Raw genomic sequence first — 21,516 nt, forward strand, 5'->3', positions numbered from 1 at the left:
GAGGGCTTGGGAAAAAAGGCAGGAGAGTAATACGGGAAGCATTGATAGGTTCCTCTCAAGAAAAAGTATGTATTTTTGAAGAGAAACTAGTCACATGCTTCCAGTTGATTAAATTAGCAACAGGAGGTTGGATATGGGGAAAACTGCTCTGCCATTTTTTAATAAAATAGGGACAAACCTGTTACATTGAGCAAGCTGCTGATAAATTACTGGGAAGAAGCAGTATTTTACAGGAATAGTCAGCTTTCTGAAATATATTAGCTGGCTTCTAAGTAATAAATTGGCACACATGCCTTATGTATTGAACTGATGTGGTGATACTGTTCTCCTACAAAGAGATGGAGACCTAGGTAGGGAAAGCTTTGCTGTAGACACCCATGACACCTTTAAAATCACCAACCTGTGTGCATAACTCCAGAAGACAGAGTATATTTCTTCTTTGATTATCTTGAATAATGTCTCTAGCACAGTTGTTTTCCACTTCATTTTTACTGTCTGTGTCATGGAGTCAGGAAAACAGGGTTTGATGGAGTCATTTCCCTATTCTGTAACATTTTCTACACTCATCATGAAGTATTAGAGAATAAAAGCTATTTGCTTTTGTACCCTTGATCCAAGCATGCTTCAATCCGTTCCTTTTAATTTCTACCTGATAATGCAAGGAAACATTCACCTGCCTTCTCCCAGACTTGCATATGGATGAAATATATGCCAATACATTGCACCCACCAGCAGAAATACCTTTAAATGAACTCTAACAGAAAGTTTACTGTGTCTCCCATTCCACAGAGTTGGTAGTACCCCTAACTGACAAGGAATTCTAAAGATTTAGAACAACGACTGTTTTCTGTCACTCAGCAATAATTATTGGATCCTGTGAATGAAACTCACTAGACAAAAGTAGCAGGTACTAAAGGGAGAACATTAGAAACTAAGTTTTCAAAGCCACATTTAGATGCAGCTTCATTCTTGTACTGTGCATTGTTACTGTGTGGAGTTTGAGCCACAGAGGCTGTGAATGGAATCAAGGATTTCCCTCTGTCAAAAAATTCCACTCACGCTTCTTTGTTAATGAGTTGACTGGTTTGGGAAGAAAGGTCTTGGTCAGTAAAGTGGAGCTGGCAGGGACTGCTACAGTGAGAAATTCAGCTTTTCTCTCCAGGGAGCATGAAGGAGAAATATGAGGTTTGTGTTAACAGTTCCTCATGATTTAATTCTCTCAGAAACTTTTTTTGGTCTTAATTCAAATTAAAGACTGACCTGTTTTCACAGATGCTAAGGATTTAAAAAAAGAGAGAGAAGTAATGAAGTCTACTTGGTGATGTTGGGAGAGATGAGAGAGGCCATCCTTATATGTCTGGCACAATAGAGAATACAAATAATTTGGGTTCCTCCTGCCTTTGAAACCTTCTCATTTTCAGACTGGGAAGAGATTGCTGATGATTTTGGATGAGGTTTTGGCCACTTGATTTACTAAAAAATCAGACTACTTATTTTGTTTGTGTTTCTGGCTAAATAATATGCATATGTGTATATATATATGTAATTATTATACATAAGAATATATAAATATATAAATATATGAATCTATTACTTCATTAATTAATTAATGCCTGGAAAGCACTAAGAAGTCCTTAGGAAGTCACTGAAAAGAATCAAAAGGCAGTGGGAGATGAGAATAATGAAAGTATCTGTAGACATTTAAATTTGAAGGGTCCGTTTTGTCTAAATGGTGCTGTATTGGTGACATCACCCCATGCCCTTTTTCCATGACTGGCAGTGAGCAGAAAGGTTAATAGAGCAGAAGGAAATAAGATGCTTTCAGAGAGTGCTGTGTTAGTGTGGTGAGAAACACCAGCAGGTGCTGTAAATTCTAGCTCACGTTTTTCTACTTCAGGGGATTTTGGGTGCCTGGCCTATGAAGAGAAAACGTTGACATGAGCTTTTAGCTGCAGTAGAGGGATGTTTAGATGTTAGTAGATACTGAACTCTGTAAATAAATGAAATTAAATTGGCCTTTTTGGTCATAGAAATGCCTTTCTAAGGTTTCTAACATTCTAGCTCTTCTGGAATCTGTTTGTTGGTGTATCTATGGAACAACAGCCAAAGGAAAAGGAAATTATAAGTTCCATCAGCAAAACCAAGTTTATCTCTCAGCACCTAATCATGATGACTAATTTTGGCAGACTGGTAGAAATTTTGGAAATCTCTTGAGCAGTAGCACAAAAATAATCTCCTAGGTTAGTTCTATTTATTTTTTCTTTCATACTAGTAGTCTAATTAGGTTACTAGATTGCCTTTATTCCCTGTCATGTGATTTTTAAAGTCTTAAAGCATTAGGATATTATAGCATTTTACACCATTAATGCATAATATGATTAACTTCTTTTCTAAGTACAGTCAAGAACTCTAGTTGGAAGCAGGGTGGCTTTTCTGGTTTTCATAATTTTCATAATTTTATCCTGAACAAAATGCCATGATTTTCTCAAAATAACACCTTATTTTAGTGCATAACAATCATTAATCAAGATAATTGTTCTCACCTAATGAAAATGGCTCATATATTATTTTCAGTCACTTTAAACACAGATGAGTTTTAAAAGTAAAATTACTCTTGGGCATAAAAATATCTCTTAGCATAACATAATCCAAATTTAATGTGATAATTGAGAGTTTTATGTGGTATTGCAGTTTAGTAATGATATTGTTGCTCATTACAGATAATGATATAAATTTACACCGAGGCAGCAAAGCAGATGCATTGTTGATACTAAAAGGTTCCTATATATATTAACCTGCTGGGAACGATTGAACACAAGGGTATTTTGTAGGGAAAATCTCTGTTACAATGACTGACTTCGAGAAAACAATACTAAAAGGAAGCAATGTAATTGAGGAGTTTCAAATGAGCAGCTGATTTCCTGGAGTTTTGATTGTACCAAAGGTGGTAGTTTGAGTATCAAGGTCAGGGTTTGGAGGTGGTGCTTTCACACATCTGGAAATTTAGGCTGCATCTATAAGAAATAAAGCCTCACACATCACAGACAGCTGCAAATATTTGTTTAAATTTGCATTTAGTTTAGTAGAATAAAGGTTGTGTAAAAGTTAATTCCTGACCACCACCAAATACCTAGAACCTTGAGAAGAACCTGAGGTTTTTTTCTTCTCCATGCTGTGGTTATATCCTGGCTCTAAAATATCTTTAATATCTTAAACTTTCCTCAGCAAGGAGAGCGTAACCTTTGAACTCTTTCAGGAGCAGTAACACAGTACTCTGTCTTTTCCTTCAATTTAAAGGAAACATCCAGCATAATTCCAAGTTAAACCTACCTTGGCCTAGAGCTAGAAAAATGTGTGTTAATGAAGATCTTGCCTATTCTCCTGTATTTCTGTAGCCAGTGTACATGCTGGGGGGGGTGGATCGGGTGTCTCTACACATGCAGGTTTAATTGAATTAGATTAGAAACTGCCTTGGCTGCATCAGGGATATTTTATCACATGGACAGTTGTGCTTTGGCTCCTCGGTACCAGTTACATCGTGGTTTGATTTGGGTCGATAAAATGTAATGCTGAGCTGAATGAGTGCTCACACATGAGCATTAAACTTGCTGTAAACTAAATCAATTTTATAGCAATCACGCTGGTACAATGCTAACGTGAAGTTAAGATCTTTAATATAGGCTTAGAATGAGACATTTTTTAACAGTGCCAGGAGAAATATTAAGTAATAAAGCAAATAGGGCTGCAATATATATTGTCAAACTGTCAGCTAGTGAAAAAGATAAATTCAAATACCTTTCCTCTTGCCTAGATGAATGATTTCAATCTTGCTGTAAAGTGATGTAGCTCAAACTGAGGCTAAGCATGAATCATACATTCTAATATTACAACTGTATTACAGTTTAATATGACAGTGGGTTTTGCTTTTGTTTAAATATAATTTTAATGAACTTACAGAGTGGCACCCAATGGTAAGATCTGACTTAGCTTTTTGCATAATCAAGAAATACTGTGATGACTTACGAATAATTAGATTTGCAATCCTCATGGCACTAATTTCTGAAACAAAACAAAAAAAATTACACAAGAAATGAAAGTATTTTGTCATTGATATCTTTAGAGACCTTTGGTATTTACCTTGATGAGTTTCAGAAATTTACATAATTTCTTTCCTCAATGAGAATAGATTTTATTGAAGATAAACCATTATTACAAAAGGACATGGAGATATTTTTCGAAGACACAATATTAATGTGTTCTGGTAATCTGATCCTAGTAGGTGGATTTGTATATTAAGCTTCTCAGACTTTGGAAATTAGACTGTCAAGGCTTTTTACTGATTACCTCTTTACCATCTGGGAGACTGAATATTTGTTGTATTTTTTAATCACTAAGTTTAGTTCCCATGGTTTGGAATAGTGGTTCTGTAGTAAAGCACAATTTCTTCTTCATAGACATAAAAAAAGGACCTTCATTTTGGAAAGTTTTCTGTAGTTTTGCAGCTTCCTGAAACAAAGCAAATCCTCCCTAGAGAGGTATACACACCAAAAAAAAATCTCCTTTATATAAAATAAACTCTTTTGTTGTCAGTAAACAGAAACTTGAATAAAGAAATGTTGATGAAAGCTTGGGAAAGAGCAAGAAAATAACTGCACATGGGGTTTTGGTTTTGTCATATCCTTAAGGTACTTGGAAGGGCTTTTGGTCTGCACATACAACTAAAACTGAATAGCTTTTTTTTTTTTTTTTTTCCACTGTAGCAGCAGAAAAGTGATGGTACAAATTACTTATGCACACAGACACAAACCCAAATGGGGTGTGTAGATCTGCATCATATGAGGTCAGAACAGGGTTTCATCTCCACAGCTCTCCAGCTTCTGAGATGGCAAGGGCTGCTGGTTGGAGACTATAAAAGAAACAGCACCTAGAATGGGCACTCTGAGCTTTCTGGCAAAATGTTCTTACATTGTTTGACCCTGAACGCTAAGAATTGTAGTAGCCTGTACACTGAAGTTTTGGTGTGGTTGGAAGGGTGTTTGAGAATTCCCTAACACCTTGCAAGCTGTTTTGTTGGGATCCCCCCACCCCCAGGTGACAATGTTTGGGCCCGTTTGCCCAGAGGCAGAGATAAAACATGGATTGACTTGGAACACCTCGAAGCTCAGAGGCAACTGGGAATATGGTGTCACATTAAAAATTCCTCTGTCTTAAAGCAGTGTCCTGCAAATGTGTAGATGGTCCCTGTGAAAAGCTGTGGTTCTGGGAGTACTTCAGACTTGGAGTTCTCATATGGCTGTGGAGCGATGGTGTTCCAGAGGCCAACTGATCTTTCCCTTGGGTGTGAAGAGGGATCTCTGTTTGCCAGATTCCCACAGGGAAGTAACAGGACAGGATTGCTGCTGCAGGGCAGCAACATTCCCCTTTGACAGTCTAGGCCTTATGATTTGAAAGCCAACAGTACAGCACTGCACAAAACGAAGTGCTTAGAATTGAGCCTGCAAGTTCAGGGGGTGGAGGAGAGGAAGAGTTTAATGACACTTGTAAGGATGACATGAAAGAGAACAAATGAGGTGTTCTTGTGGGTCGGTGCAATTTTTCTCAAAACGTTTTTCAAAGACATCACAGGGCAGCACTGCTGAGGGAAGAGTTTAAAAACCCATGTCATGGAGCTTGATAGTAGCAATGTAAGATGTCTTTTTTTTTTTAATTGCACAGTGATGAATGTAATAAAGTTTATTTCCCACTGTAATTTGTTAAAACAGATTATGATGGAATACAGGAATACAGCAAACTGAACATTATATATGAATTCAATTTAGGCAGGAGACTGCTGCATCCTAACCAAATAGAGAGGACCTGTTTCTTTTGCCTGCGATTCCCAGAAGTCTTTCACAGGTAAAGGAATTTTCCCCAGTGTAAGAGCTGCTGCTGCAGACCAAACCAGCCTCACCAGAGTGGAATCTGAACCACTAACACTCCTGAATACCCCAAGCTTCAGGGTTGTCTGTGTGCACAGTTTGCTTCAACTTACTGTGAGATGCATTAATGCTGAGAATGGAGAAAGGCAGCATGAAGGTGACTGGTTATGAGTTCCTCTACTCATGGCTTTGATGTGCTTAAAGCCATCTTCCTAGTGGAAATTGGGAACGTGCTATTGTAATTTCTGCCATCAATCCCAAAGGCTCAGCCAGCAGCAGGGAGTCAGTGGCTCACAGGCACAGATTAGGAGTTCTGGCTTTTTTGCTGCTCTAAAAGAAATTCCAGCACAGGATGCTTAAAGCTTCATCCTGATTCACAAGATGTGTCTTTTCTGCTCAGTTGTGTTCCAGGGATTTCGTCACCAATCTCTACCCCTCAGAAGCAACCCCTGACTTTGAAATTAGTAAGATAATTATTTTCCATATTAATGGAGGGGTAAAAAAGTAATTTTTTTCCTCAAGTTTATCTTAATAATAAGTGATACAGCGAAAAGCTGTGCCAATTCAAATCAAAACTAGTGTTTTGTCACTCCATATAGGTTCTGAGATGATGCAGATAATCTTACAGAGATGTCCATTCTATGGCACTTCTCTGCAACCAAAACAGTCTTTAAAAAGTGTTGAATACCCCTGAGCTATCTTAACTTGATGGAATTCTCTGTGTTGATGGATCAAATTTCAAGTTCTTTTCTCCCTTATTGTGTAGAAAAGCTCCCACCAAACTGATAGTCTAGGCACTGCTGTTTAGTTCTTCTAAATATTTAATTTGATGTTGATTCTGCCTGTTTTCCTGCTTTATCCCTGTTGACTCTCTAAGTAAAGGCTGGTGAGATTTGGCTCAGTTATTCTGTAATTACAAGCCTTTAAATCTCTTTTTCCTAGAGTTTTACTGAGACAAAACAAATACCCATTGACGTCAGCAGGAGCTTATAGGAATAAGGAAAGAGTGAAAACAGCACAGTTCTGCAGCTGTAGCTCCCCATCTAGAAGATGTATCACTTAATAGGTATCTCCAGCAGCCAAGGGAGGACTCAGAGTTTGCCTGTAGCGTCAGTTTTTATTCCTTTGACATTTTTCTCATCTTGGGTCTGGTTTTAGTCTTGCTGCCATAGCAACATACAGAGAGGCTAAAAGGTATTCCAGAGAAAAGGTCTGTCCACACTGACAGGCAGCAGAAGGGAATAGAGGCCAGAGCTGCTGTTTGCAGCCGTGAATAGCGACAGAGGGTGAGAGGGATTTAAAAAGTACTTTCTGTTTCAACACGGGCAGGAAAAACCACTGGGGCAAAAGTTCAGCGTGACGGGGCACAAACAGTTGAGTTGGATAAAGTCATTCTGGCTTTCAGATGGGCACTGGCAGGATGACGTGATATGACATGACATGATGTGTTTGCTTCACAGCAAGGAGGCAGACTTCATGATCCAAGTTATTTTCCTACCCCTCTTAGGAAAAATACTCTAACCAGCTCAAAAACATTGCTAGTGATACAAACTTTTTACATTTGGATTGTATCCATGTTTTCCCCATGTGTTTTTTTTCCTAGTAGGCGCTTATGAAAATTTGGCCCCAGGTACCCTGAGTTTGATGTGTCATCTTGTGTATGCTCAGTGCTTGATTTCTGCATCTTAAGAGCTGGCTGCATTCACCACAGGCAGGAATAGAGCCTGTTCAAAATCCTGTAAATATTATGCTGCTTTTCCATCTGTCATGCAAGCTGCTGTATACCCTCAGTCTCCAGGAGAGCAGAGTTTGGGAGGCCTCTTCAGAATTAATGGTGTAGGTAGGAGAGGAGAGTCGAGGCTGGTTGCAGATGTGGATTTGCCTGCCTCCCATGTCCCCAGCTCCCACACAAACAGGTAATTGGAGGATTTTGTCGCAGCAGATAAGTCCATTAAATATTAGAAGCACTTTTCTGCCAGCTATTCTGCTACACAGTGCAAAGGATCATTCCCATGGAAGCGTATTGTGCTGGATACAGGTTTTTCAGTTGCTCCCAAGGGAAATAATCCCTACCAGCAAATGATGATTTTGTCCAAATAGCTGTGTCTGGTAGGATAATTGTCAGTAATCACACAGGCAAACAATTTTTCTACAAAAGCTTGTACTGAAGACAACCTGAGAGAGGGAAATATTGCACATGCACTTAAAAAAAAATAAAAAAAGCTTAAAAAAAAGTCAGTATGTTTCCCAATGAACCCATGACTTCTTATTGCATAAACATGAGAGAGACATTTCAAGATTGCTAAGGAGGAAATATGCTACAAAACAAGGGGGCTACATTTTGACAGATGTCACTTTTGGGAGTAGAAGGACACAGTCATTAGTGCAAAGGGGCCAGTGGCTGCTGGCCATATATGTGTCCTGGCTGTCCAGGGAGCCCGTGGCCTGTCCCTTCTCTTAGCCCAAGCCACCTTAACAGGACTGTGGCACACGAAAAGGGAGATTTACCTCTGTGCTCCCGAGCACCCTGGCAGAGTCTGCAGGGAATAGTGTACCAGGTCACTTCCCCAGAGCTGCCAGCAACCTGAGCAGCTGTTATCCTTAGTTCCTTGAGTTTCTTGCCTTCCACAGACCCAATCTAAACAGGCACAATCCAGAGGGCAGACTATGTGATTTTATTTTGTATGGAGTGCAGTGTTAGGTTTAAAAGCCATATATCCCAAGGAAATGAAAGAAAAACCCTTCTCCTGGTCTGACAAGAGCATCTGCAATTAGAATGCAGCTCACAATCCATATTAAAGACAGCACAGCTTTCTAATGGACCACTGCAGTGAGCCTGATAGCAAAAATTATTTTGCTGTATAGCACTAATGAAAGTTATAGTATTGAAGCTTTGTTTATGTGGTATCTCAGCTAGAATCGACTGCAGTATGCATCTTTTTTCTCCATTACTGCATAGAAATGATGCTTAAATAATTATTCCTGATATTAGTGTTTGTAATTCTAATGGAGGTACATCTGGGCTCGTTGAAATAGTGTCTGCCATGAACAGCAACAGAACAGAACCATTCCTAGAATGAAAAATGGGCATGTTTTTAATTCAGATTATTCTTCCATAAATCTGAAGGGGATTTGGATCATTACCTGTGACACTTGGGTTGCCAAAGTAACCTTGACTCACCAGCTGATGTTTGCACACGGCATGACACTGTCACCATGGAAATCCTGTCCATGTGATTTTGCAGGCATGATGCAGTTGCAGGCTGCTCAGAGAGGGATTAATTGTTGGTGAGGGGTGCTCCTGCAGACAGCTTTGCTCTGTCAGACAGAGCCTGCACGGAAGTCAGGCAGAAGCTGAAGTTTTCCTGATTGTTTTAGCTGCAGTTACAGGACCAGGGCAAGGGTAACGGGAAGAAGCTCTCTTGGCTTCCGTAAGGAAAATACTGAGTTCTCCTGATGGAAAGTTCATGCTCAGCCTAGGTGGGAGCTGATGGGAGGAGTGATCAGAAAATGCTGACCTGTGTGAAAACCACATTTTACAGAACATAGTTTTGAGTGACTGAAGGCTTTTGAACACTACTGGTATTCTCTTATCGGCTGAGGCTTTTTTCCCCTTCCAGTACCTGCTCACGCACAACCCAGTGATGTCAGGGAGGTTACGTGAGTGGAACAGGCACCAAAATGTGTTTGTGTACACAGAATATTCCAGATTCTCCTCAAAAAGTAACTGTCATGCTGTGCTTTCGTTTCCAGCATCTATTGAACAGTGGGACTATGAAGTAGATTTTGAATCTGTTTTGCATGATACCAAAACAAATACCAGGCTGAGTGTTAGAAAGGTCTCATGAGATAATTTCATAGTGCTTTGTCTTTTCTAACCTATTTCTGAACCCAGGCTTTGAATTTTAATTTATAGCACATGCCCATATATTTAGACTATTATCTAACCCTATTAGCAGACCCTATCCTAGTTTCTGTATTTTTTGTGTCTGACCTCTGCATTATGCTACTTCATCTCCTGAACTTTATTGACAACACACAGAGCACAAACAAACCAACCTTTTGGGAAGAGACATGATTCTGTTTCTGGTGGTTAAGCAGTCTAAAGTGTGCTCCCTCCTTTCTCTCCATGTTATTTGGAGAACAGAAGCCAGATAGCTTTCAAGATAAAATGATTTTCCTGTTGCAAAATGCTTTGTTCCACTTCTTTTACTTATTTATGAAACGGGCTGAGCAACAACAGATGGTTAAAAGGTGCTGTTACTATTTCTGGGTGCTCCAGCTGTGATGAGCAGGCTGGGCTAGGATCAGGTGGGGGTTCTGTAGACATGACATGCACCCCGTGAGGAGACACAGTCCAGGCTTCAGAAACTGTCTGAGAGCATCACCTGGTATGAGCCAGTAAGTGCAGGGTTTGAGGTGTGCAGTGACATTGGCATTTGGGGAATTGCTGTAAAGAATCACTGAAGCTTTGGAGATGTCTTTGTAGACATTTTATTCTGTGGAAAAAAACACAACAACAACAATCAAACAAAAACCCAAAACAAACAAAACCAACCAACCAACCAACCAACCAAAAAACACCACAAAAAATCATGTGGGTCCTTAAAATAATACTGGACAGAAGTGCTCATAGGAGGTGATGAGGGCAGAAGAGACTCGGGTTGATGGCCATATGCAGAGAGTAAATATTGCTACTTATGTCTTTGCTTTTACCTTGAAGAATAAATTGAAGGATTAAAGAAGGGAGGGATGCAGCTGGACAATGAAGCTTTGGGGTGATGTGTGCAGCACAGGTTGCAGTGGAGGAGGGGATTATTTCATGGCTAGAGGGGAACAGTCTTGGCATGCTGGAAGGCTTGGACATTCTCAGTGTATAAACAGAGGACAAAAGGTGATTCTTTGAGATGAGGTGTAAAAATAAGCAGTAATCTTGAACCTAAAGGTGTGGAACTAATGAGAGGGAAAAGTACATTGTAGATCACAACCTAAGATGATGCTCTGCTTCACTGTGCCCATCTGGAGGTGAGGGGTGTTCCCTTCCTTTGGGTACTGATCACCTTTCTGACAGCACATGATGACACCATGTAGAACAAGTGGGCAGTTTGACACATTACACTGAGATAATTGAACTAATTTCACTTCTGGCTTGGATTAAATTTGTAACCTTGGCATAAGATTCTTTAGCCTTTTGTACTATGGCCTGATTTATCAAAAAGGGGAATGAAGGATTCCTTTATTGTAAGCAGAAATCCTTTTATATACCCCAGGGAAACCCACTGTCATCAGAGGGGCCCAAGAAAAGAAAGAAACAGTCCTCTGCCACCATCCAATAAACCTGCTGAGAGTGAGGGGTAAAGAACTTGTCTTCAAAAATGAAACTGCAATCTGTAGATGGCAGTTTGTGCAACAGACTGCATTTAACCTCATGCAATTAAAGAATTTCCACTCTTCTACTGCACGTGTCTTTCAATTCCTTTTCTTCCTGAAGTAAATGTTTAACTTTATTTTGAAAAATTGATGCAGTTAATCATATTACTGAGCTAAACAGCTTCATGTAGGATGATAAAAGCATTGTTTTGACATTTCCACTAGGAAGCTTTTCCATGGCATGTTGCCTGCATTGTTTCTTTCTATTAAACATCCATATTACTGACGTGGGCCTAAAGCCCCCAGTGTCTTTTACTGGCAAAGTGAGTGATTTTGTGTTCCAGCTCCCCAGTCTCTTGTATTTTACTCCTGAGATTGGTTCCTTGTAAGAGCCAAATACAGAAATGGATCATTATGTTTAAAATAATATCCAAAGGCTTGAAAATAGCATCCATTTCTTGGGCAGGCTGCATTTCTCTTTCACACTGTGAAATGGTGCAACAGATAATTAGTAAGACATTTTCCATTTATATTTTCCTGTATTTATAAGGCAGTAGACTGCTCTTGCTATATTCTAACAGCAAAATGAAGTTCCAGAGCCAACTGAATGTCAGCAAGCATTTATGAACATCTCAGTAGAGATTATTGTTGGCTCTTACTTTCAAATGCAAACAACTAACAAATTAGTTTGAAATAAAATGGGTAAATAAGTGGAGGCTTGACTATAGCAATATGAAGTTGGAGCATAATTGTTTGTTTCAGGCCTATGTTATTTATAGAAGGTCAGACTTACACCCAGGAAACCATCTCTATTCAGGAACTTGCCAAAGGAAAAGGAACCAGGACAGCAGAGGTGGAGCCCTGAAAGGAATGACTTGAAAAGCCAGACAAGAAATCTGTCCCAGTTCCTGATTCCACCTGGGGAAAACATGGTGCTAAAAACAAACAAGAAAGATCCAAGGAGAACACAGGGGGAAAAGGAAGCAAAGGCAGGTGTACAAGGTGCATTTCGGGGGAGAAAAATCTTTCAGTCAATTTAAAATGGACTGGTTTTACACCCTGAGATCAAAACCAGTGTAATCAGAAGCTAGCTGCAAATATCCAAATACCATGTCAGCCTCTGATGGAATGTTATGTTAGTTGTTCTGTTTGGAATACACCTTGGTTTTCATTATTTTAGAACTGAAGATACTGTTGGAGTAAAAAATGTGTAGTACCTGCAGTTTTTAATTTCAATATGAAGATTTTTTTGTGTGTGTGTGTGAGTGGCTAAAGAGAAGAGTATTGCAAATTAGTCAGGAGTGCTAACAGAGCACTTCCTTAAACTTCTCTAAGTAATTTGTGGATATAATGTAATTCCTAAAAGCTGTCATATAACGTGTAGTATTAGTGCTTCACTTTTAGTACTCTGCTTCTATTAGAACTTTACCACTGTAGAAATAGTAGTAAGAAACCAAAATAATTATTGTTCTCTCTTTTTTTAATGTAAGCTTGTGCTTTATTTTAAACTAAAATTGCTATCAGATCACTCAAGACAGAATGGCTACGATAAAATGACACCATATTCCCAGTGCATACACTGGTGCTGTGTTCAGCAGAGGAGAATAATTTATGGGTGTTGTTACAGGGTATTCACTTTTGCTTTTAGTGAAATAAAAACTTCACAAATCATTAGCAAAGGAAAAATGGAAATACGGGATTTTTTAGAGATACTTTATCAACCCAGTGCATCATTGCTACAAGAACCAGTGGTCCACTCATATAAGAATAGTTCTGATTCTACTGCAGAGCTCTGTAATATATACTGGGGGCTCTCAAGGCTAAAATCTGTAGTTTGGCATTAGTTCAGACACAGACCCTCTAAGGGCTGGGCCATAATGAAAGCAAACATAGGCCAACAGAGTTTCTGTCCTTTATTCCAATGGAAACTCTTTGGATCAATAAACACTCCTTTCCACTGTTTCCAGTCCATGATACTGCCCAAGAAGAATTTCAAGTAACTCATCCATATAAACAAAAGTAAAATCCATTTACTTGACTCTGAACTGACAGATGCAAATAGCAACAAACATGGAATAATCGGTGCAAAGGGATTTGGGGACACAGCGCTGTAAGAAGAGGGAAACCCTTGTGATCCTTGCTGCTAGAAGGGATATTTATTTTGAATCAAACTTCAACCACTTCAGGGAACCTCCAGTAATTTCCAGGATTCCCACGTGGCTCCCTGTTCTATCAGTTAAGCCTGGGTCTGGTTTAACCAAGTGCAAAGGGATGCACTGTCTTCATTGGGAACATGCAAACACTGGGGCACAAACTTAAGAAGCTCCACACTCCACAAAAGGCACAGGGAAAAGTAAATTCTCTTCTATAGTCTGCACAGAACAACTTAAGCCTTAGCCATACTTGTGTAACAAAGAAGGTTTTTAGGCCTCTCTGTCTTCTAGAGGGGTAGAGAGAATAATTTTAATATTCAGGCACCTTGGGAAACAAGCAGTTGCAGTCTTGGTTGAATAAGTGAGCTGTTAGCAGCCATAAACATAAAAACTACTCATTTATAAAATAGCTCATGGTCTCTTAACCCAGACATGGAGTGCTGAATGGCACTGCACTAGTACAGAATTTAACTTATTGGGTAGGTAAGTTGCAAATAACACTAAAATTCACAGATGTTGTATCAGCTCTTCAATTTTTTTCGATGTTTTTATATATTTTAATAGTTCCATCTGGATTCTATAGCCACTATTATTGCTACAAGTTTTATTGTTCCCTTTGCTTCTGCCTGCTGTTTGCATTTGCGAGATACTTAAAAGTGTCCTGGGAACAACTCCTGAACCTTTCTCCAGGGGCTTAAATTTGATATGTGAAAATTGCAGGAAAAGCACATTTTCTCAAATTTGCCTTGCTGAATATGATATGGAACAAATTAAAATAAATGTTGCATACCCTGCTTTCCACATAATGTTCTGGTTATAAATTCCAATGGACGGGCAAGTGTGTTTGCTGATTTCTCCAATTCTGTTATTTATGCTGTGCTGTAACCTCCTAAAAGCTTGATTTGGTTAACAACAGTCATAAAAAAATATAGAGCTGCTGCTTCTTCAGAGTCTCTGTTGGATATTCTTAAAGGAATATTGTCCATGGTGCAGAACTAGTCTGACAGGATAGTTAGGTGGTGTTTATGCTCTAAGGTATCTTCATAAAAGGTACTGTGATTTTATGGACTATATTAAGAGGTCAGCCTTCTATCCTGTGGGTTTGATAAGACTGTGTTTTCTCAGGTTAATTTACAACAACCCCCCAAGTTAGCCATTGTGTTTGCAGTACAATTTTTCTTTTGTTCTAGTAGAATTTTTCTTAAGTCTGGTGTTTAACAGTTGAGGGAACATCTCTGCAAAATTCAAGTGGTAATACTGAGTTCACTGCAGTCAGCTTTCCAAGTAAGGAAGACAGATGGGAAAGACATTTTGTGCCCAGCATCTATTACATTTAATTGGAAGTTGAAACCTGTATTTTCTTAGTATCTTTAAAAATCTCATACATCCTGCTGTATTAGACATTCAGGTAATATGTTAGGGACCTGGACACCAACTCAGGCTTCTAAATGTACTGTGGGACCCACCAGTTCCCAACTCATCATTTTCTTTCAAACTTACATATTGCTATTCTTACAATGTTCAAAGAACTATGTCACAGATGGTAAATCCTATTAACATAAGACTCATTTTTGTCTCAACAAACCCTGTTAATGCTGGCAAAAAGTAGTGTGATGAGGGTATGGAACAGCCTTTATGTGTATATTTTCAGTTCCTGAAGTTTCCCACCATGAAAGTGAGGAAACTCTTGACATTTTCTGATTTTCAGTGCTTTATAGAGTCATAGAATGGAAGAGACCTTACAGCTCATCTCACTCCACCCCCTGCCATGGGCAGACCTTCCACTAGACCAGCTTGCTCCAAGCCCTGTCCAACCTGGCCCTGAACACTTCCAGGGATGGGAGTTCACATCCTCTCTGAGCAACCTGTGCCAGTGATTTAGCAGTGATTTGTGTGCTGCACACTGAACACACACACAATTTCAGTCCATCAACACTGAGCTCTCCTGAGTTCTGAAACTTCATACATCAAAATAAGTATCTCTCCAGTGCACTCGTAAGAAGAGGCTTTTGTTCCTTTCTCACATGCACTAATTGCAGCCAGCTGTTAAACAGATGGTCTTAGTGGTATCAGTAGGACACCACTTATTTAACATTTTTAAAAAAACTTATAAAAAATGGGAAAAGGAAGTAAATAAATGTTTGCTTATGCAGCAAGACTCCACAGTATTGTGTTAATCCCAGCCATTGCCTGGACACAGCATTCCATCTGTGGGAACCCAAAGGAAATTAATTGAAAAATATCGTAGGTCAATTAGAAAAACATTTCATGCATTCAGTGAAAGGGGGCCTCTTGATAAATATTCTGCAAAGATAGAATGTAATGAATCCCCAGTAAGGATCCCCTCCCTGCAGTTCTCTCTGCACCTCATCTCTCCATCACTTTGGTACTGCATTAACATCATGGATGTGTTAAGTTATTCAGAAACTGTCATCAGGACTCACACCCATATTGGCAAACACAATGCAAAAACCAGGCCTTACAAGTTCACTAAAAAATGATTATTAGTCTTTTCTCAAGCAGCTTTTTGAGTGACCTTGCACAGAGTATGCCTTAAGTGTATTGCTGGTTTTGGAAGGGAGGAATTCAGCCTTCTGCTTGTGTGTGAGTGGCAATTATCAATAGGTGATCTCTCTTTCAGGTGAAGGAGGCCATGCAGAGAATCCATGATCGAGGAAATATAGGAAAACTCATTCTGGATGTGGAGAAAGCACCCACTCCCCTGGTGAGTGCAGAGCACTACAGACATGCTGTACAACCACACACATGTTAAAGCCTGGCAGTGACTTTTGGAGACATGTCCCATACAGTTTCTTTTTATACTCATTTCTTCTAAATCCATAGCACCTAAATACCACCAGTAATCATAATTTCTGTATTTAACCCAAAGTGAGATGTAATTCCTGAAGACCCAGCAGTTACTTTTCTATACTGAATGACTGCCTGTTTCTCCAAAAATGTGCCTGCAAGTCTTGAATCAGGGTAAAACTGCCACATGTCTTTCTTGTGATGGAAAACAAAATGGATATTTCACAAAACCAAAATAGATGTTTCACACACTAAAAAAATATACAATCCTGTATTAATAAGTTGATTGAACAGAAAAAAAACCCTAGTTTATTACTTTATTGTGCAAACATTAAAGTGCTTTCTGATCCTTATATTAAAGTCAGAGTATACTTCTGGTAGGAATTTAGTTTACTGTTTTTTTATAGTATATGAAGTATAATACTAAATACTTCTAGAGATGTCCTGAAGGCAGGCAGTAGGGATGGAGCCCTGCTCCCCTGGATTTGGAGCACTTGGCATGGTACTGAAACCTTACAGAGAGAAGCAGTAAATGATACCCAGGCTCACACCTGAGCATTCACTGAGGATGTAGGAAAGAGCAGTAAAGGAGGTAATGAAAAACTGACTTTAAATCAATACTGATGTATGAACTTGCTTTCAGGCCTGAGATATCTCCCATTTCAAAAGAACAGAAAATAACATGGAATTACAGTTAAGCTCTTACTCAAGCTCAGCCTCTAATTGCCCCCAAATCTCACACAAAATCGCTGCAAGGAAAAGGAAGGCTTTGGGGACATCACATGTGGAAAATGGGCATTATTTTCTAGCTGAATTGCATCCTGAAACCATAAACAAGAATGCATAGCACAACATTATTACACTTACTCCATCTGTTCTCTTGATATTCACAACAGCCACTGGTTAGATGGTGATAATAAATTTGAAACACTTTCATGAAAGGGTGTTAAGTCAAAAATATGGGTAACTTCAGAGCATTAGAATCAGGTTATGTTTGAGATGTTTATTTCCAGCATAGGCTAGTAATCAAACAGGGAAGGAACAATATCACTGCATTTCTCTTTAAAAAGTAAATGTGTCCCTTGCTTATTTGGTTTTTTAGTAGTTATAAGCTAATACAGGAATATTCTGTGTCCTAAAAGAGGTAGCGTGGGTGTATGAGGGAATCCAGTCATACTAATCTATGTTATTAAACATTACCCCCCATCCAGACTCTTGTGCCTCCAGAGTCACACTGTCAGGGTGAAGTACTGGAGTATCTTGCACCTTTACACAGCTTGTAATAAATATTTCCAAGTGAAAAAACACACAGTGCAGTCCTTAACTACAGTTAAGGACTTAAGATCACAGACAGTCATCTGTCATCAGATGAACTGATGACAGCAGTTCTTCTGCTGTCCTGAACTACAGATTTCTGCATTTGCCTACTACCTTCAGTAAAATATGGAAATGCAGTTTCTTCCCACTCCTGTATGACCTGAGACCTGCACTCTGTCATCTACATATCCACTGCTCTATAGAGTTTCATTGGTTTTTTTTAATATATAAAAGAAAAAAATGCTTTCTGAATTTTCATGGCACTGTGCCTCAGATGGGGCCATCCACTCCCTGATTTTAAGTGGTGTTGCCTGTTTCTGGAAGAGCAGATATAGGAGTTGCAAACCAGAGGTCTCACATTCTGTAAACTTTCCTACACAGCTGTTTGCTATCTGAGAGCCTTAATAGCAGTTTCTACAAGTGCACAGAGCAGAGTCTGTGTGTACAACTGTCCTGCAAAGCAGTTTTCTGTTAGGTAGTTTAGCTGTAAGCCGTGAGGGAACAGCTTACAGGTTTAACTGGAAGGTGTGTAGTGCCAGCAAAGGCTTTGCATAGGCAGAATGTCCCTTTTCATGGGGCAAGTCTGTTTTTTTTGAGTTCTTGAAGTCACTTATCAAAGGAATCAAACTGAAATGAGAAGGAATAAAATGATCATAAGGTGCTCTGATGTCCTTTGTCTCTCGTGGTGCAGATGGCCAACGACAGCACAGAGACAAGCGAGGCTGGAGAGGAGGAGGAGGACCATGAAGGGGACAACGAGAACAAGGAGCGCATGCCCTTCATCCAGTAACACCGGAGGCGGGGGAGGCAGGAGAGTGGTGAAGTAGAAGGGAACAAGACTGGGAAATCTCTTCTGTGCATCAGTGAACAAATGCTGTAGTACAGTGTGTGTTGTATTTGTTTGCAGTCAGCTGAGCTATGAGCTGTTGATCATTGTTGTTTTGAACTCAAGTGCCATTCTCATCCAGTGCAGTATTATGACATTTCTGTGTGATACCCAATTTCCCTGTAGGAGTCCCATGGATTTTTCTGTTCCTGTTTGAAAGCCTTATTAACTTACTGTGTAATTTTAGATGGGCATCTTTCTCATGCAAATTCCAACATTTTCCATAAAGTTATTTGGGAGGTTTGGGCTTTCTTTTACAAGTTGGAAATAGTAACAAAAAAAATTCCCCACTTGCTGTCTGTAAGATTCTAGTAACTGGAGGGAAAATTTTATGTTTGTGGATTTTCAGTGTTAAAATATTTTTCCTTTAAAGAACCACAAATAAAAGTTGCAACAACGATGAGTTTTCATTTTCCTCGGTCACATCTTTATCATTACATAAGCAATCCTATCTTCATTTTCAAAAATACCTCATTTAGAATCATGGAATCTGAAATTATGCAAGAAATCATTAATTGAGAGACTTTGATCAACATCTTTGGCTTAAGGACACAGTGACTCATCCGTGTCCAAAACCCAAACCAATTTTAAATTTCATTTTTAAATTGCATTGGTAAGATCACTCATCAGTACGTGGAAAGAAATTTGGTGGCAGAGTTCACTGCTCTGAAATTGCTAATGTGTGTTCAACTATCAAGCTGGAGCTGAACTCCTGCAGAAGTCAACCCTGCAAAAAATGAGGTTTAGGCCTTAATACCACCACAAATCATGCACAGGGATCATTTTATCTAGGTGAGTTGTTCTGTCAAAAGCTCTGCTCCATGTGTGCAGTTATGTTTGTAATTTCTTGCAGGATCAAGACCAGCTAGTCTTATCTACCTCCCACTAGTGGAAACTGTATCTAAACGTGACAAAATTTAATATTTTTTCCATATCTTTCACCTATCCAAATGGCAACTACTCAGGTCCTCAAATATCTTGTTGAAACAATTATTTTAAAATTACTACAGTAATCACCTACAGTAGAAATGCTGAAGGACTGTCAGAGACCTTGCATAATGCCATACAGCTTTGAATTGATCTTCTTTTTTCTGCAAAAGAAAGTATTTACTCAGACACAACTAGTTGTTTACCTAAATCTACAAGTAGCCTCTAGTGATAGAAGTAAAAAATTATTACAGAAAAGTGGAGAGGGAGGACTTCTCAGACTTCTGTCAATGTGAAAAGACTTCTGGGTCTGGATGACTTTTATGTGTGGTTTTAGAAGAATCTCTTGTTTTTTTCTGTTTGTTTGATCTTGCTGCCTGAGTATTAATGTCCATCTCTTTACACTGTACTCATGAAGTCGCTGTTCTAATGCCAGATAATTGTGCAGATGGTTCATCCTGAAGGAGTTTCCCTTGAGTTAAACAAATTCAAAGGTAACAAGAAGAAATAACGTTGGAGAAAAATGCCAAAAAAAGCTTTTGAAATATTAATCAAAGCAGAACTTCCATTTTCTCTAGATGTGGATGCACAACTTCATTGTAGTTGAGTTTCTTTTAAAGCTAGACTTGCCTACACTTCCAGTGCCATATCAGGCCCAAACAGGGACTTGATCCACAGAAGAAAATATATATATTCAGTGACAGTTTTCCATTTACTGGGCTTGCCAATTGGACTTTTAAGAAAGGCCATTAAGTTTTCATGACTCATAAGCTGACAGCAGTAGGAAACATGCCCAATTTTGTTTTGCAGTTAGTGTAATGATGTTGTCCTGCAACAGACCTTAACATAACTAGGAACTTTGATTTGACGCCAAAGTGAGCAATATTGCTGGTGACCTTCGAGCTGGCAGTAAGTGGCATTCTCAAGGCCTTAAATTAGTAGGGCAAGCAGAATAGCAAACCCGTTCTTCTGTTCTAAACCACAGTCTGGTGGGCTCTACACTTAAATTACCCTGCAAGACAAATAAAGATGGGTGGTCTTGGTCATGGCCACAGACACCACAGGGACAACAATCAAATAATTTTGGCTAGTTCTTTCTGGTTTTGTTAGCAAGGCAGAATTACTCTTCATGCTGATTCATACCAATTTTAGGGCCATTTTCTGATCAGCAGAATATCAGGTAATTGCAGTGAGTACCAAGGAATACTTCTGGAACTACCTGAGCGCAACACAGCTGAGGATGACCATCAGCAAGCTAAACTCTGCTCTGTGTTTTACTGGTATTAATGTGACATGCAGGGGGGTTCCTACTGAAATGAATGGAAGTTTTTCAGGTATCCATTCGGGAAGCAGGATGTGTGCTAGCAGAATTTGGCCCACAAGCCCTAAGTACCTTTTAGAAGACCACAGACAGTAGTATTGCACCTGGAGGGGTGGAGACCGTGCTGTACAAACTGGGGAAGTCAGGACTTGTTACTGACCAAGTCTCATTGTAGCAGAAATGAAGGTTTGTGCTTACTACTGACAGTGTTGTTTAAACAACTCTGAGACAATTGGGTAGTTTCTTCAAGTGAAACAAATTATTTCTCAATTTGCCTTAAAGGAACTGTGAAAGCTTCTCTTTAACTTAAGCCTGATTGAAGTGAACTGAAACACTGTTTAATTGTATTTGTTGCTTTAGAGCTTTTGTTATATTGTGCCTACAAAGCAAATTATGTTTACACAAAAATATAAATAAAATGTTGAGCATAGCATTATCCTTGGCCTCCATATTTTATTCTAATATTATGGTCACATTAGGGAACTAACTTGGAATTGGTTGAAAGGAAAATCTGAGGTCTTTTTGTCCATTTTGGTCACTGTGGGATATAGGAAGAATTTCTTTTTTTCTCTGTTAAGGATTTAATTGAGATTATTAAAGTGGCTGTGTGCTACTTTACAGAATATTAACAATTTGGATACAAAATGTTGAATGTCAGAGTCTAAGAAATTCAAAACATTGTATAAGCCCCATTCATTAAATGGTACTCTGAGGGTATAATTTTAAATTAGAATCCAAAGCAGCCACCACCAAATCAGCTAATAAAGCTGTTGAATCTTGAATCCCACTCTCCTGGGCCTTGATCTTAACTCAGGG

General features: G+C 39.1%; 1 protein-coding gene across 1 annotated transcript in view; it reads left to right on the forward strand.

Moving 5' to 3' along the window:
* Window positions 1–21,136, forward strand: part of VAT1L (vesicle amine transport 1 like) — a 54,967-nt gene extending 33,831 nt beyond the window's left edge. The window contains exons 8-9 of the mRNA XM_050311412.1: window positions 16,083–16,166; window positions 18,258–21,136. Of these exons, the coding sequence (XP_050167369.1) occupies window positions 16,083–16,166; window positions 18,258–18,356 (183 nt within the window). The 3' untranslated portion in view covers window positions 18,357–21,136. The remainder of the gene's footprint in view (window positions 1–16,082; window positions 16,167–18,257) is intronic.
* The last annotated feature ends 380 nt before the right edge of the window (window positions 21,137–21,516 follow it).

This window comes from Myiozetetes cayanensis, unplaced genomic scaffold (genome assembly GCF_022539395.1).
Source record: "Myiozetetes cayanensis isolate MyiCay16 unplaced genomic scaffold, myiCay2020 scf16, whole genome shotgun sequence".
NCBI classification, from domain to species: Eukaryota; Metazoa; Chordata; class Aves; order Passeriformes; family Tyrannidae; genus Myiozetetes; species Myiozetetes cayanensis.